This window comes from Xyrauchen texanus, chromosome 23 (genome assembly GCF_025860055.1).
Source record: "Xyrauchen texanus isolate HMW12.3.18 chromosome 23, RBS_HiC_50CHRs, whole genome shotgun sequence".
Lineage (NCBI taxonomy): Eukaryota > Metazoa > Chordata > Actinopteri > Cypriniformes > Catostomidae > Xyrauchen > Xyrauchen texanus.
In genome coordinates, this window is record NC_068298.1 from 37,266,311 (window position 1) to 37,279,490 (window position 13,180).

A 13,180-nucleotide genomic window follows, 5' to 3' on the forward strand; every position below is an offset into this window, starting at 1 on the left:
ACAGGCTACATTATAGACACACAGAATCTAATAATCAGAAATATTACATTTACCTCTATATGTTTCTTGAAATTAGAGGCAGGATTAATGCTGATATATGGCTAGAGCAAGTTAAACTCACATGATACAGTCAGGCAATTGGCCTTTTTCACTGCGAAAAGCCCTTTCAGGTGCGGCCGAGATGTTCAGCTGTAAAATATACTTGAGGCATTCTCCACATCCATAACAGTTAGCGCCAGATCTGCAGCTGCTGTTCAAGTTTTTAACGTGTGATTTGATTTGACAGAAGTCACGAGACTCTCCCTAGCGAACATAAGATGGTGGGAAAAAAGCACATTAAAAGTACAGTTACAGCACTTAAAATGTACTCAAGTAAAAGTAAAAGTATACACATTTTAAACTACCTAAAGTAAAATTCTTGGAAGAAAGTAGTTAATTACAGTAACATGAGTATTTTTAATTCTTTACTTTACACCACTGTTAATAACTACTCGCCTCATTAACACAAAATTGGTGTCATTTTAAAGACTTTACAATGCACACAGGCAATATAACCAACACTTACCAGGTGATTTATAATTATTTACTCTACACAAATGTTCAAACAGTTTCCGATCGGAAAGTTGGCGAGTAGAAAGCAACACATTATTTCATTCACATATTAAATTAATATCAAGTAATGGCCTGGAGAAAAAAGCTTTTATAGTTTACATGACGTAAACAGATATCTTCTGTTGTGTTTTGTTTGTAACTTCATGAAACACAAACAGAATAATTAAAGGGCTGATGTTCCGTGACGCGACTTCGATGCTCTGGGGTGAATTCAAAACGAAATTTTTGCTCCCTCAAAGAGCACTGCTGCAGAAGGGAATGCCACTTGAAAGCTCGTTCCAACAAAGTGAGAAAATGAATGGGCCTTTCCACCTGAAGAAGGTCACATTCATACAGTAATTCCATGTTCCCTTCAGAGTACCCACTGCACTTTGGAGTAAATAGGACATAGGGAGGATCACTTGCGATTAGAAGCCACCTACACATAATTTTCTTTAATACACCCACGATTTACAAAGAAACCTCATAATAACACATTATTACTGTTACTGTGAGATTATTACGAGATTTTTTTCATTATTATTTAACTATTTTAATGTAATTATACAAATTTCGAGAAGGGCACCTTTAGATTTGTGAATAAAAGGGGCTTGTGCCCCTGCTTCCCCATTCTGTGCATGTCACAGTTCACCAGTTTGTTGAATCAACCAGCTTAGTGATTGTTCAACTCAAGCCTAACAATGAACACGTAGCCCAAGTAGAGGATATTGTACTTAAGCAATAAGGTACTGTGCTTTTTAAGAGGCTGTGCTTTATTGTGAAATTAGTCACTGCTAAAGGGTTTGTAAAACACAATGTAGTGAAGTTGCTTTTAAGTAAGTTCCATTCTTCCGCAAAGGTTACTATCTAGAGTTGGTCTCTATAAGTACTGTGCAGTGACATAAACAGTTACAAAGTAAATAGGGATTTTCATCCGCATATTTTTATGCACATTTTGGAATATTGCTTAAACAATGTTTGATGGAAACATCAAGATGTGATTAAAATCTCCAAAATGCACGGTGGAGACAAAGTTTATTTGATAAAATGTCATGAGCTAAACATAGCGCTGGTCATTATGGCCAAATAGTTCCATTTTTGTTTCATCAGACCAGAGGACATTTCTCCAAAAAGTAAGATCTTTGTCCCTGTGTGCATTTGACTTGTAGTATGGCCGCCAACCCTCGCACCCCGTACCAAGGTGGGGAGCGCGTTGCTGCCGCTGGATCCCACCCACTACACCTGGACTTTACCTACTCTGCACTGTCTTCCTTCACATAGCCACATGCACCTTGAAGATGACAGATTATACTTTCTTTTGGACACTTTCTATTTGGACACTTTATTCCCCCTTTTCTGTTTATTAATATATTCAATAAATGCCTGTCTGAGGCCTGATTCCATACCCGCTGTGTCTGTCTCTTGCTCACCCCGACACAATATTAAGATAAGTTATTAAAGTTGGAAGGTTACATTTTATTCTTCTTCTATGCTCACAGTCACCTATTCATCATAATGTGTTCAAATTCCATATACTTTTAACTTTTTTCTACATTTAATTAAATGCTGTACTGTCAGTCATTGTTGTCTGTCAACTCTCTGTTTATTAAAAAAAATTACTGAATGATAATAAAAATGTTCAGTGAAAAAAAATTATAAACGCGTGAAAGCTTGTCAGTGGGCTGGTGACATTGGAAAAATTAGGCACAAACCTTCTATAGTAACCGGCCAGCCCCAGAAAATGTCTCACCTCCTTTTTGGTCTTGGGTCTTGGGCAGGTCACAATGTCTGTGGTTTTATCAATTTGGGGTTGCACCTGCCCATGATCCAAGTGGAACCCCAGATACCATACCTCCACCTGACCAATTGCGCACTTCTTTGGCTCACTGCGTTTGCTGTGAGCCCTGCTTGTAACAGCGACCTCAGAACTGCCCTCAGATGCTGCACATGCCATTGCCAATCATGTAATCATTATAAATTATGATGTAATCCAAATAAACTGCATATGTGTCATATATTCCCTGTCTTTGTTCTATACTTTTATGTTGAAATTCTTGTTTAGTGTTAGTTTTGTAGTCCTTTGTAGTTTTATTTCATGATTATTTCTCCTTGATTGTTACCCAGGTGTTCCTCATTCCCTGATTGTTTCCCCAGGTGTTCCATGTTTTCTTTTGTGTATTTAGCCCTTGTTTCCCTTGGTTAGTTTGTCAGTCTTTGCATGTTTTGTTGGATGCTCTGTGCCTGGTTCTCTGTGTTTTGTTTTCATTATATTCTGAGTTAGTTTGTTTATTCTTTTGTAAATAAAGCTGCATTTCGATCCTCATTCTTTGGCTGCCATGTCACAGAAGAATTTCAACATAAAAGTCTAGACAAAGACAGGGAATATACAGGTCCTTCTCAAAAAATTAGCATATTGTGATAAAGGTCATTATTTTCCATAATGTAATGATAAAAATTAAACTTTCATATATTTTAGATTCATTGCACACCAACTGAAATATTTCAGGTCTTTTATTGTTTTAATACTGATGATTTTGGCATACAGCTCATGAAAACCCAAAATTCCTATCTCAAAAAATTAGCATATCATGAAAAGGGTCTCTAAACAAGCTATTAACCTAATCATCTGAATCAACTAATTAACTCTAAACACCTGCAAAAGATTCCTGAGGCTTTTAAAAACTCCCAGCCTGTTTCATTACTCAAAACCGCAATCATGGGTAAGACTGCCGACCTGACTGCTGTCCAGAAGGACATCACTGACACCCTCAAGCAAGAGGGTAAGACACAGAAAGAAATTTCTGAATAAATAGGCTGTTCCCAGAGTGCTGTATCAAGGCACCTCAGTGGGAAGTATGTGGGAAGGCAAAAGTGTGGCAAAAACGCTGCACAACGAGAAGAGGTGACCGGACCGTGAGGAAGATTGTGGAGAAGGACCGATTCCAGACCTTGGGGACCTCGCGGAAGCAGTGGACTGAGTCTGGAGTAGAAACATCCCTGCATTCCCCAGGTCAAGCCACTTTTGAACCAGAAACAGCGGCAGAAGCGCCTGACCTGGGCTACAGAGAAGCAGCACTGGACTGTTGCTCAGTGGTCCAAAGTACTTTTTTCGGATGAAAGCAAATTTTGCATGTCATTCGAAATCAAGGTGCCAGAGTCTGGAGGAAGACTGGGGAGAAGGAAATGCCAAAATGCCTGAAGTCCAGTGTCAAGTACCCACAGTCAGTGATGGTCTGGGGTGCCATGTCAGCTGCTGGTGTTGGTCCACTGTGTTTTATCAAGGGCAGGGTCAATGCAGCTAGCTATCAGGAGATTTTGGAGCACTTCATGCTTCCATCTGCTGAAAAGCTTTATGGAGATGAAGATTTCATTTTTCAGCACGACCTGGCACCTGCTCACAGTGCCAAAACCACTGGTAAATGGTTTACTGACCATGGTATTACTGTGCTCAATTGGCTTGCCAACTCTCCTGACCTGAACCCCATAGAGAACCTGTGGGATATTGTGAAGAGAAAGTTGAGAGACGCAAGACCCAACACTCTGGATGAGCTTAAGGCCGCTATCGAAGCATCCTGGGCCTCCATAACACCTCAGCAGTGCCACAGGCTGATTGCCTCCATGCCACGCCGCATTGAAGCAGTCATTTCTGCAAAAGGATTCCCGACCAAGTATTGAATGCATAACTGAACATAATTATTTGAAGGTTGACTCTTTTTTTGGTATTAAAAACACTTCTTTTATTGGTCGGATGAAATATGCTAATTTTTTGAGATAGGAATTTTGGGTTTTCATGAGCTGTATGCCAAAATCATCAGTATTAAAACAATAAAAGACCTGAAATATTTCAGTTGGTGTGCAATGAATCTAAAATATATGAAAGTTTAATTTTTATCATTACATTATGGAAAATAATGACCTTTATCACAATATGCTAATTTTTTGAGAAGGACCTGTATAACAATATGAAGCGTGTGGTCTGAGGACTCGGTCCATAAGATGCTGAAACATTGCCGGGGCCCCAAACAAACTGAACGGAATGGTCACAAATTGGTGTAATCCAAACAGTGTGGAGAAGGCCGTTTTCTCACGGGACATTGGCATTAAGGGGACCTGCCAATATCCCTTTGTCAATGCCAGTGTCAAATAAAAGCGAGCCGAGCCCAACTAATCAAGCTGTTCATCAATACGAGTCATTGGATCAGCATAAAATTTAGACACCGTGTTGACCTTTCTATAATCAACACAGAACTGGACCGAGCCATCGCTCTTATGCACCAGAACCACCAGGCTGAGTTTCATGCGGCCGGGGTGAGGCAAGAACACGTCAGAGCAATTATTTTGCAACCTGGGAACCTCCATACATTGTGACGTCAAGAGGTGGTCTCCGCAAGGAACGGGGGTGAACTGATTGGCTTTTAGACTCATCTCCTCAACCAACTTTTATTTGGTTGAGGTGGTAAATTTGACAAGCCCCACCCCTACCTGTACTACCTCATAATCGACTTCCCCAACCTGCCGTGTGTTCTCAAAAGAAATTTAGAGATCCATGTAGGCAGTAATACAAGTACTTGTATTATCTCCCGGTGCAAATTCTTGTAGCTGAGCTCCCCTGTTATACAGCCGGGACTGCCATTCTTGCACCTGTAGCAAATTCTACTGTGATAGTCTCCCCAGTGTGTGGAGTTTTGCTCTCAGGTCAAGATCATATTTAATTAAATTTTTGCTCTTTGAAGGTCCCTCCTCCCAATTTTCCTTCATGACGTCTGACTGGCCACGGGGCATATAATCATTCAAATGGGGAAAACCCAGTGGAGGCTTGTGGGACCTCTTGTACTGCAAATAACAGGGTTCGAGCCACCTATCCCAATTCCGAGCATTTTTGAGCATGAACTTAAGAATCATATTTTTTAAGGTTTTATTAAATTGTAAGACCAAGCCGTCCATTTGTGGATGGTACAAGCTTGTCCGAATCGATTTCATACCTAATAATAGTAGTGCCCTGATCTGTGACGATTTCTTTCAGAATCCCCACTCGGGAGACTATTCTGAAGAATGCCTCTGCAACACTAAATGCTGAGATGTTGTGAAGAGGCCCTGCTTCTGAGCATCATGTTGCGTAGTCATCTAGAACCAAAGTGATACCCGTGTGCAGGCCATTCTAATGGTCCGACAAGGTCCATGCCAACTCTGCCAAAGGTAACCTTGATCAACGGAAGAGGGCGCAATGGTGCTTTTGGAGTGGCCAGTGGATTCACCGGCTGACATTCGCAGCATGTCACACACCACAGGCTAACATCCCCTCGAATGCCTGGCCAGTAGAAATGGGCCACGGCTTAGTGTTTTCCCCTGTCCCAAGTGACCTGCCATCGGACTATGATGAGCTGCCTGAAACAACATTTCCCGACAGCTCCTTGGTACTATGTATCTTCTTTTGTCTGAGAATCCTGTGTCACTCTATACAACCGATCATTTATAATTGAGAATTACAGATATGTGAGTGCAGTGCACGGCTGAAGGCGCTGACCATCAATTACTTTCACTTGGTCAAACACGTGCTTAAGAGTCTCATCTTGCATCTGCTCCAGAGGGAAATCCCCAGTGGGGCTTTATCTTGATACATCATCTTGATGCGGAGCTGACGTAGATGGCCCCGGCTCCGCCTCCCTCATCAGCGCATTGAACACCCCAGACCGCATTACTGTATTACAGGTCCCATCCAAACACAACCCCTTTACATGATTCAGGAAAATCTGCCTAATTAGTACCCAAAATTGGTTGATGTTTGAGGTGGGAAATAACACAGCCTCAATGTAATGCTCCAATGCCCCATTTTGAACCAAGCATTAATGAATGGAGGTTTGGTTTTAACCTGAATCCACAATGGGTAAAGCTGGGGAGAGAGAGACAGGAGTGTTAGTACACCTCCGAGGCCAGGGCACCGGTCTCGGGAGACTGTTCCACCATTTCCAGGGGAAAGAGATAGGTTGGAAAGAAGGAGGGGAGGGGGCAGGGGTGGGGGTGGGGATGACAGAGAGAGAGAACGAGAGGGGGGCTTGAAGGCTCCTGGGTATGCCGCTATATGGTCCTCCACCAACTGCACTTCTTCCTCCAGCAATGCCGGTCGGTGGCATTGGACCCACTCCACAGTTCCTTTCGGTAGTTTGGAGATTAATTGTTCCAGTACCATGAGATCGATGACACCCCTGACGTTGCTGGGCTCCTCGGAAAAGGACCCACTGCCGACAGGCGTTGTGGAGCTGTTGAGTCAGGGCAAACGGGTGGTCGATTTTGCTCAGCGTCAGCGGCAATGCTCTTTAGGACTGCGGCCGACCCGCTGCAGGATGGTTTCTTCAGCTTAGGGTACCTCAGGAGGTTTCCAACTGGGAGTTGTTGGGCCGCGAGTTGGGCCTCCCCGGTCAGCAGTGGTAGGAGGTGGAATGCCCATTGAGCCCACGGCCATTCCAGAGTGTGGGCCGTGTGTTCAAAGAGCTCCAGAAAGGTCTCCGGCTCATCTTGCACCCCCATCTTCGTCGGCGCCACATGCAACCCCCACCCCCCGCAACACCCGTCGGTTCTCTTCTTGGCCTTGAAGGAGTAACTCAAAGCGCTGTTGCTGCTCCGCCCGCAGATCCATGAGGGCCTGGTGAACACTTCCTCCAGTGGCAAAGACAACTCCAGAGCAGCTCAGGTTTTGGCACCAGTGTAATAAAGGTTTGCATTGGGCAGATAAAGGAGGGAGCGGGAACCGCTATACAGCTTCACACAAGACATGAAGACTCTGGTCTGTCTCTCTCAATTCAATTCAATTCAATTCAACAAGCTTTATTGGCATGACAAAGACATTTTGTATTGCCAAAGCAATTACATAGAAAAACAGAACAGGAACTGAACAAGCACGAGAACAATAATAACTATAAAGAGATAATATTCATCATTAATGCAACATTATACAGGTTTGGATACAGGGGTCGGGGATTGGGGTCAGGGGTCATCAATACATTCATGTATTATTATTCGTATTATTTATTTATTTTATTTTAGTTCTGGTTGTCCCTCAGGTTTCTACAGGATACTACAAATCTTGCAGCTATATTGGCACATTCTTCCTTTTCACCCAGAATAAAACACATTTTTTGTGTCGGGGTACATTCATTGAACTCTGGGCATATATTGTTAAATTTGTGGTAATATTTGTTTCTAATTGGTTGGTATTTTGGGCATTCTGTGAGGAAGTGTAGTTCTGTCTCAATCACTCCCAGGATGCATTGGGAGCACAGTCTGTCCTCGCGGGGTAGCCATGTCTGTCTGCGGCGGCCCGTCTCTATAGCCAGACTGTGCTCGCTGAGACTCTCTGTGCTAGCCAGACTCTCTCTCTCTCTCTCTGTGGACTGGTCTTTTATCTGCCCTGACTCTCACTGTGAACATAGAGATTGTAATTAGTTACAATTCATCTCAGTTGGATGTCCTTACTGCTTTCTCTCTCCCCAGACAGGCACTCGATCACACCCTTACCTCCACAGCATGTAATAAAATAACAGAAATGTATTATTTAACTGTGGATCATCACATCATTGTAATTGATAGTTATGTGACTGAAACATAAAAATGACCTTTAGTGAACTTTCTGTATAAGTTCTCTTTGAGTTGCACCATAAATACCTCAAAGCAACATTCTGGGTAGGTTAGTTTATTGTTATAAAAACATAACTTTTTGTCAAATTTTTTTTAAGGTTGTTAAACAAAAACCTCTCTGCAATGTTCTGAGAATATTAGTTTATGGTTGAATAATTGAAGGAGCGATTATCTTCTATGGTTGTATGATATTAAACGATAAATTATTTGAGAATTGCAAGTCACCTTTAAAAAATAGAACCCAAAACAAACACCCTGACATAGAAAAACACTCAAAACAGACTGAAGATAGTTAGTTAATAATTGTCCACTTCACGATGCACGAGCATTACTCTGCGTGTCGAAAAAAAGAAAAGTTCCACGAGCGCGACGGTGACGCGCGACGAGAGTTGCGGCGCGTGTGCGCCCCTACTTGAGTCCTGAAGGGCAAAGAAGAGAATAGGAAAAACGAACTAACCATACCAAGGGTGCACTTCTCTCATACCATATGGTCGTGTGTGCTTTACATTGTGCACATGCAACATAGCTTATGTCTATGTCGTGTGTTTTATAGTATTATGTGGTGTTGTGTCTGTCAAGGCAAACGTCATCACGGGTTTTAGGTGGGCATGATTTCCGTGGTGCCCTTCAGTAGCACGGGATGCGCCGCTCAAAGCGAGTCTGAAATGCCAGACGGGAGGGACAGGGACCTTCAGAAGCCACACAGCATCGTTTCTTGAGGATTTATATATGTATATCTGTTATTGGATATCTAGTTCCTTGGATCATTAGGACGTATTATAACAGGAGCGGGATTTTTGTCAATGAAATGCTTAATATTATACCGGCGCGTGCAAACTCTATACAGATCATTGGAATTTATTATTAACTATTTATAATGAATGCGACCTTCTTTAAGGCAGAATACTGTTTCTGTACATCTCAAGGAGCCTTTCTTGTGTCCCCTTTTCATCTGCTTTTAAAACTTCATCTATTTAATGTTGTCTGGGGGTGTTCATCTTCTCATGAAACCACGACGAGGAACGACGATCGCACAGTTATTTGAAAATCTACTCAGTAAATTGTGCCTGTTTGGATTAAAGATGTTGGATTCGTTGTGAAAGTTGGCAATAGTCATTAAATAACTGTAAGGACTGGACGTTGGACCGGTTATATCATATAATTATTTCTGACTTTTCTTGGTCAACTCAAACAATGGGGATGAAGCTACGAGTTATTCTGGGAATGTTTCACTTCGTGTCACTTACTGGAATGCCCACATACTGTGCCAAGACACCGGTAAGAACATCGGTTTAAATGAATATCAGAATTATTACTATTGTTTTAAAAGATTGGACAGTATCACTTTATATTACAGTGTCGAGTTTGCAGAAATTAGGCTACTATAATAATTAATAAGCCTATACTATCGTCATAACAACAGCAAATGAAGATGGTCAGCTCCACAAAATAACTTTAAATATTTACACATTTTTTTAAATAATTATTTAATAATTATGTTTTTATATTGTTGAACATACATATATTTTTTACATTTTTACTAAAATGTTATTTAAAAGTATTATATATATTTAAAAAAATATATATTGTGCATATTATTTTATAAATATTTAAGAATTACTTAGTAATTACTAATTTGATTACACTTTGAACACTGCTGTGAAGTGTGACCCATTATTTAGACACCCTTTATTTGCACTCTTTTATTGAGTCTTTAAGCTTCTGTTTGATCAGTTGAACTACTCTGGGATGGCTCACTTGACACGTATATTTTCCCATAACATATTCCAAACTACTGCTTGTAAAATCAAAGTTTATAGAGCTGAGTTAATGCACAACACTCTTCTTAGGATTTACGATTTTTGTGTTGAAATAACCTGACGGTCATTGACGTGTGGCATGATGGCACAAGTGTTGGGTTTAAAGCTATAATGCCATAATAAAATCCTTTTGAGACCCAGCAATTCATTTTATATTCAGTAGCTATAGTGCCTAATATGTTTACATTGCACTGTTTTAAGTCCTGGTGGATGTTAAAGAGCACAACTGGGTTTAGCAGTGATACCAAATGTTTGGGGGCGTGGTCACTATTAATATTAATATAAGATACCATTGTGATATGATGTCATGATAATAATAGTCATAAAATAATAGTGTTAAAATATTTAACATTATATATATATATATATATATATATATATATATATATATATATATATATATATATATATATATATATATATATATATATATATGTTGTAATGCTATTATGCCATAAACACTAATTATGCATTTTTAATTTCTTTTATGCTGGGTCTCAAACTGAGACACACAGAATTTCTTATCTTTATCTTCACTTGCACATGCTCTTGTCAACATTACAGCCATTAGGACAGTATATAGCACTTATTGGATATGGTCTATATAAGCTTTCAGAGTTATAGAATTTGAATCAAAAAGCTGATATTAAGTGTATGCAGCTCCTGCGCGTTATGTGGTCGGCGTACGTGTGACCGGAGCTGTGCTTTGTGGAATCATATCTTAAATCTTCATAATGATGCAGCTCCTCCATACAAGAAAGTCATAATTTGTCCTGTTGTGTTTTGCCGACACGTGATTGATTTATTTTAGACTGCATTTGGCAATGATGATGGTTCAACCTTGTCCGAACCAAGGAATACCACCCCACCCAGATTGTCACCCATCCCAGGGGACCTCCCAAATATACATGAATGCTCAGTTTTCTAAATAACCCTGTTTATATCTTCCATTAATGACATTGACAAAGATTATTACTTAAAGGAGCAATATGTAATATATTTACTGTACTAAAGCACAATATTATCATTAGGTTATTAGAGATTTTGGAAACATGCTAAGTTGAAATACTGGCTTCCACGAAAACAATGCTACAGCCTGTATATTCTATTTTGAAATGTCCATTTCTGTTTGTGTTTTGGCCTGCATGATCCCCCCACTGCCCATTTCCTAATAGTATTTCAACACACCAGGTTGCCAGATTTTGAACAAGTTAGCGAGCAAACACAGTGCGCTGCAGCCGTGGAAGCCAGCAATACATCTAGCTAACATTGACAGAGTTGTAAAAAAATTTAAGGCTCGTCGCTTGCCATTGTCAGTTTGCTTGTTCCTGTTGCGTGACCTCAACCTGGCAACTGTGTGAGCTTTGAGTCTGGGGAGGAGGGGGCGGGGGAGAAAATTCTCCCAAATATTTTGAATTTGGACTGCCATACCCATTTCAAACACTTAATGTCAATGTTACATATTGCTCCTTTAATGGTAAACCATTTTCCTCAGTTAACTAGCCTAATTTTACATGCTATATCACATAGTGCCACATTACTGACCAACAGAGGAAGGAAATTCAAATCGATTTATGATTTTATGCTCTGTAGAATCAATCAAATATGAAATCATTTGCTGTTTATTTCAACCACACATTTAAAAATACATGTTGAAATATAGAATGTATATTTTTTAATATTATTTAAATAAGCTTATCAGTCAAGAGATCCCCTGCACAGTGGCGGTTCTGACTCACATGGTACCCTAGGCGAGGTCAGACATGAGCAACTTTACAGGCAGTAATACAGAGAAGAAAATGCATGTTTTATAAACTGTATCCCCAACCCAAACCCCAAACCTAAACCTAAACCTATCCATCAGTGGAGTAAAATGTGATGTTAGAGGGGAAAATTTAACTCATCACTGATTATGCAAACGCAATTACCGCCTAGTTTCAACGAGGGATACGAACCTGGGTCTCTTAAACTGCTGTCGCAACGCACTTTTGTCACACCACAGTGGAAGGTTAATACGCTGAAGCCAATGCAAAATATCTGAAAAATGTGTTGGTCATTCGACATAATGTGGCTGATCCTAGGGTACAAGAACTCTCGAAAACAACGTGCTGGCTTCCCGCGTGACCATGTTGACCTATTTTGCCTATGCCAAGATCCGCGACTGCCCCTGCAGTACCTTCTGGGACCCCCCTTTTTGAAAACTCTGATATTAGTGATACCGAAGTTGCTGTATGCAGGTGTAGAATATGAATATATCTTGTGTTTACAGTTTAGCGTTTAGCTTAGTTTAGACATGTAGACCTATGATAGCTTGACATCTGTTGTTCAGATTGAAAACTTCAGTTCCGAACACTTGAATGCATTCACAGTCACCAGATTGACGCCCAGGCTGCAGGTGGAGGAGGATTGTGGGAGAGCAGGGCAGCTGAGCTCATCATTGGTGCTCTAAATCAAGGGCTCTTACAAAGAGAAGCCTGACTGAGCCAAAACCAACCAACTGCTACTGAAAAAATCTGGCATCTCTGACATTTATAGTGTGTGTGAGTGTGTTTCTAAGAAAGTAAGTGAATGTTAGTGTGTGTGTGCCAGTCTGCCTTGCCAACTCTAAGCCTGGCTGCTGTATTTCACAGTGGCACAAAGGCAAGCGGTAGATGAATGGACTGACTCAGCCTTCATATTTCAACACAGAATCTGTGGATGCCTCCCCAAACATACTGTTACAAACCAATGTTAAATACCAAAATACACCCAAAAATTCTGTCATCATTTTCCTCACCTGCACATTGTTCCAGACCCGTATGACTTTCTTCCATGAAACACAAAAAGAGAAGTTTAGCAGAATCTTCAAGGTGCTCTTTTCCATGCAATGAAATTGAATGGTGACCAGTTGCTTCCAAGCTCTAAAATGCACCATAAAGCACCATAAAAGTAGTCCATATGACTTGTACACTATATTCCAAGATGTCTGAAGTATATGATAGCTTTGTGTGAGGAACAGACCGAAATGTAAGTAGTTATTCATTGAAAATGTCCCCCTATGCCATAGCTCTTAAATCTCATTATCTCATTTCAGTCACTGACAAACCAGACTGATCTCACAAGTGAAATCGGAAACAATAGGTTAACATTTCTTTAGC

At 40.6% G+C, this 13,180-nt stretch overlaps 1 protein-coding gene and 1 pseudogene across 3 annotated transcripts in view; both read left to right on the forward strand.

The window, feature by feature from the left end:
• The window catches only part of LOC127663481 (transmembrane and coiled-coil domain-containing protein 6-like), a 31,652-nt pseudogene extending 29,780 nt beyond the window's left edge, over window positions 1-1,872 (forward strand).
• A 6,825-nt stretch (window positions 1,873-8,697) lies between these two features.
• LOC127617272 (vascular endothelial growth factor A-like) overlaps window positions 8,698-13,180 on the forward strand; it is a 56,331-nt gene continuing 51,848 nt past the window's right edge. For all 3 annotated transcript variants that reach the window (XM_052089218.1, XM_052089219.1, XM_052089221.1), the window contains exon 1: window positions 8,698-9,501. In XM_052089218.1, coding sequence (XP_051945178.1) covers window positions 9,418-9,501 — 84 coding nt within the window. In that variant the 5' untranslated portion in view covers window positions 8,698-9,417. The remainder of the gene's footprint in view (window positions 9,502-13,180) is intronic.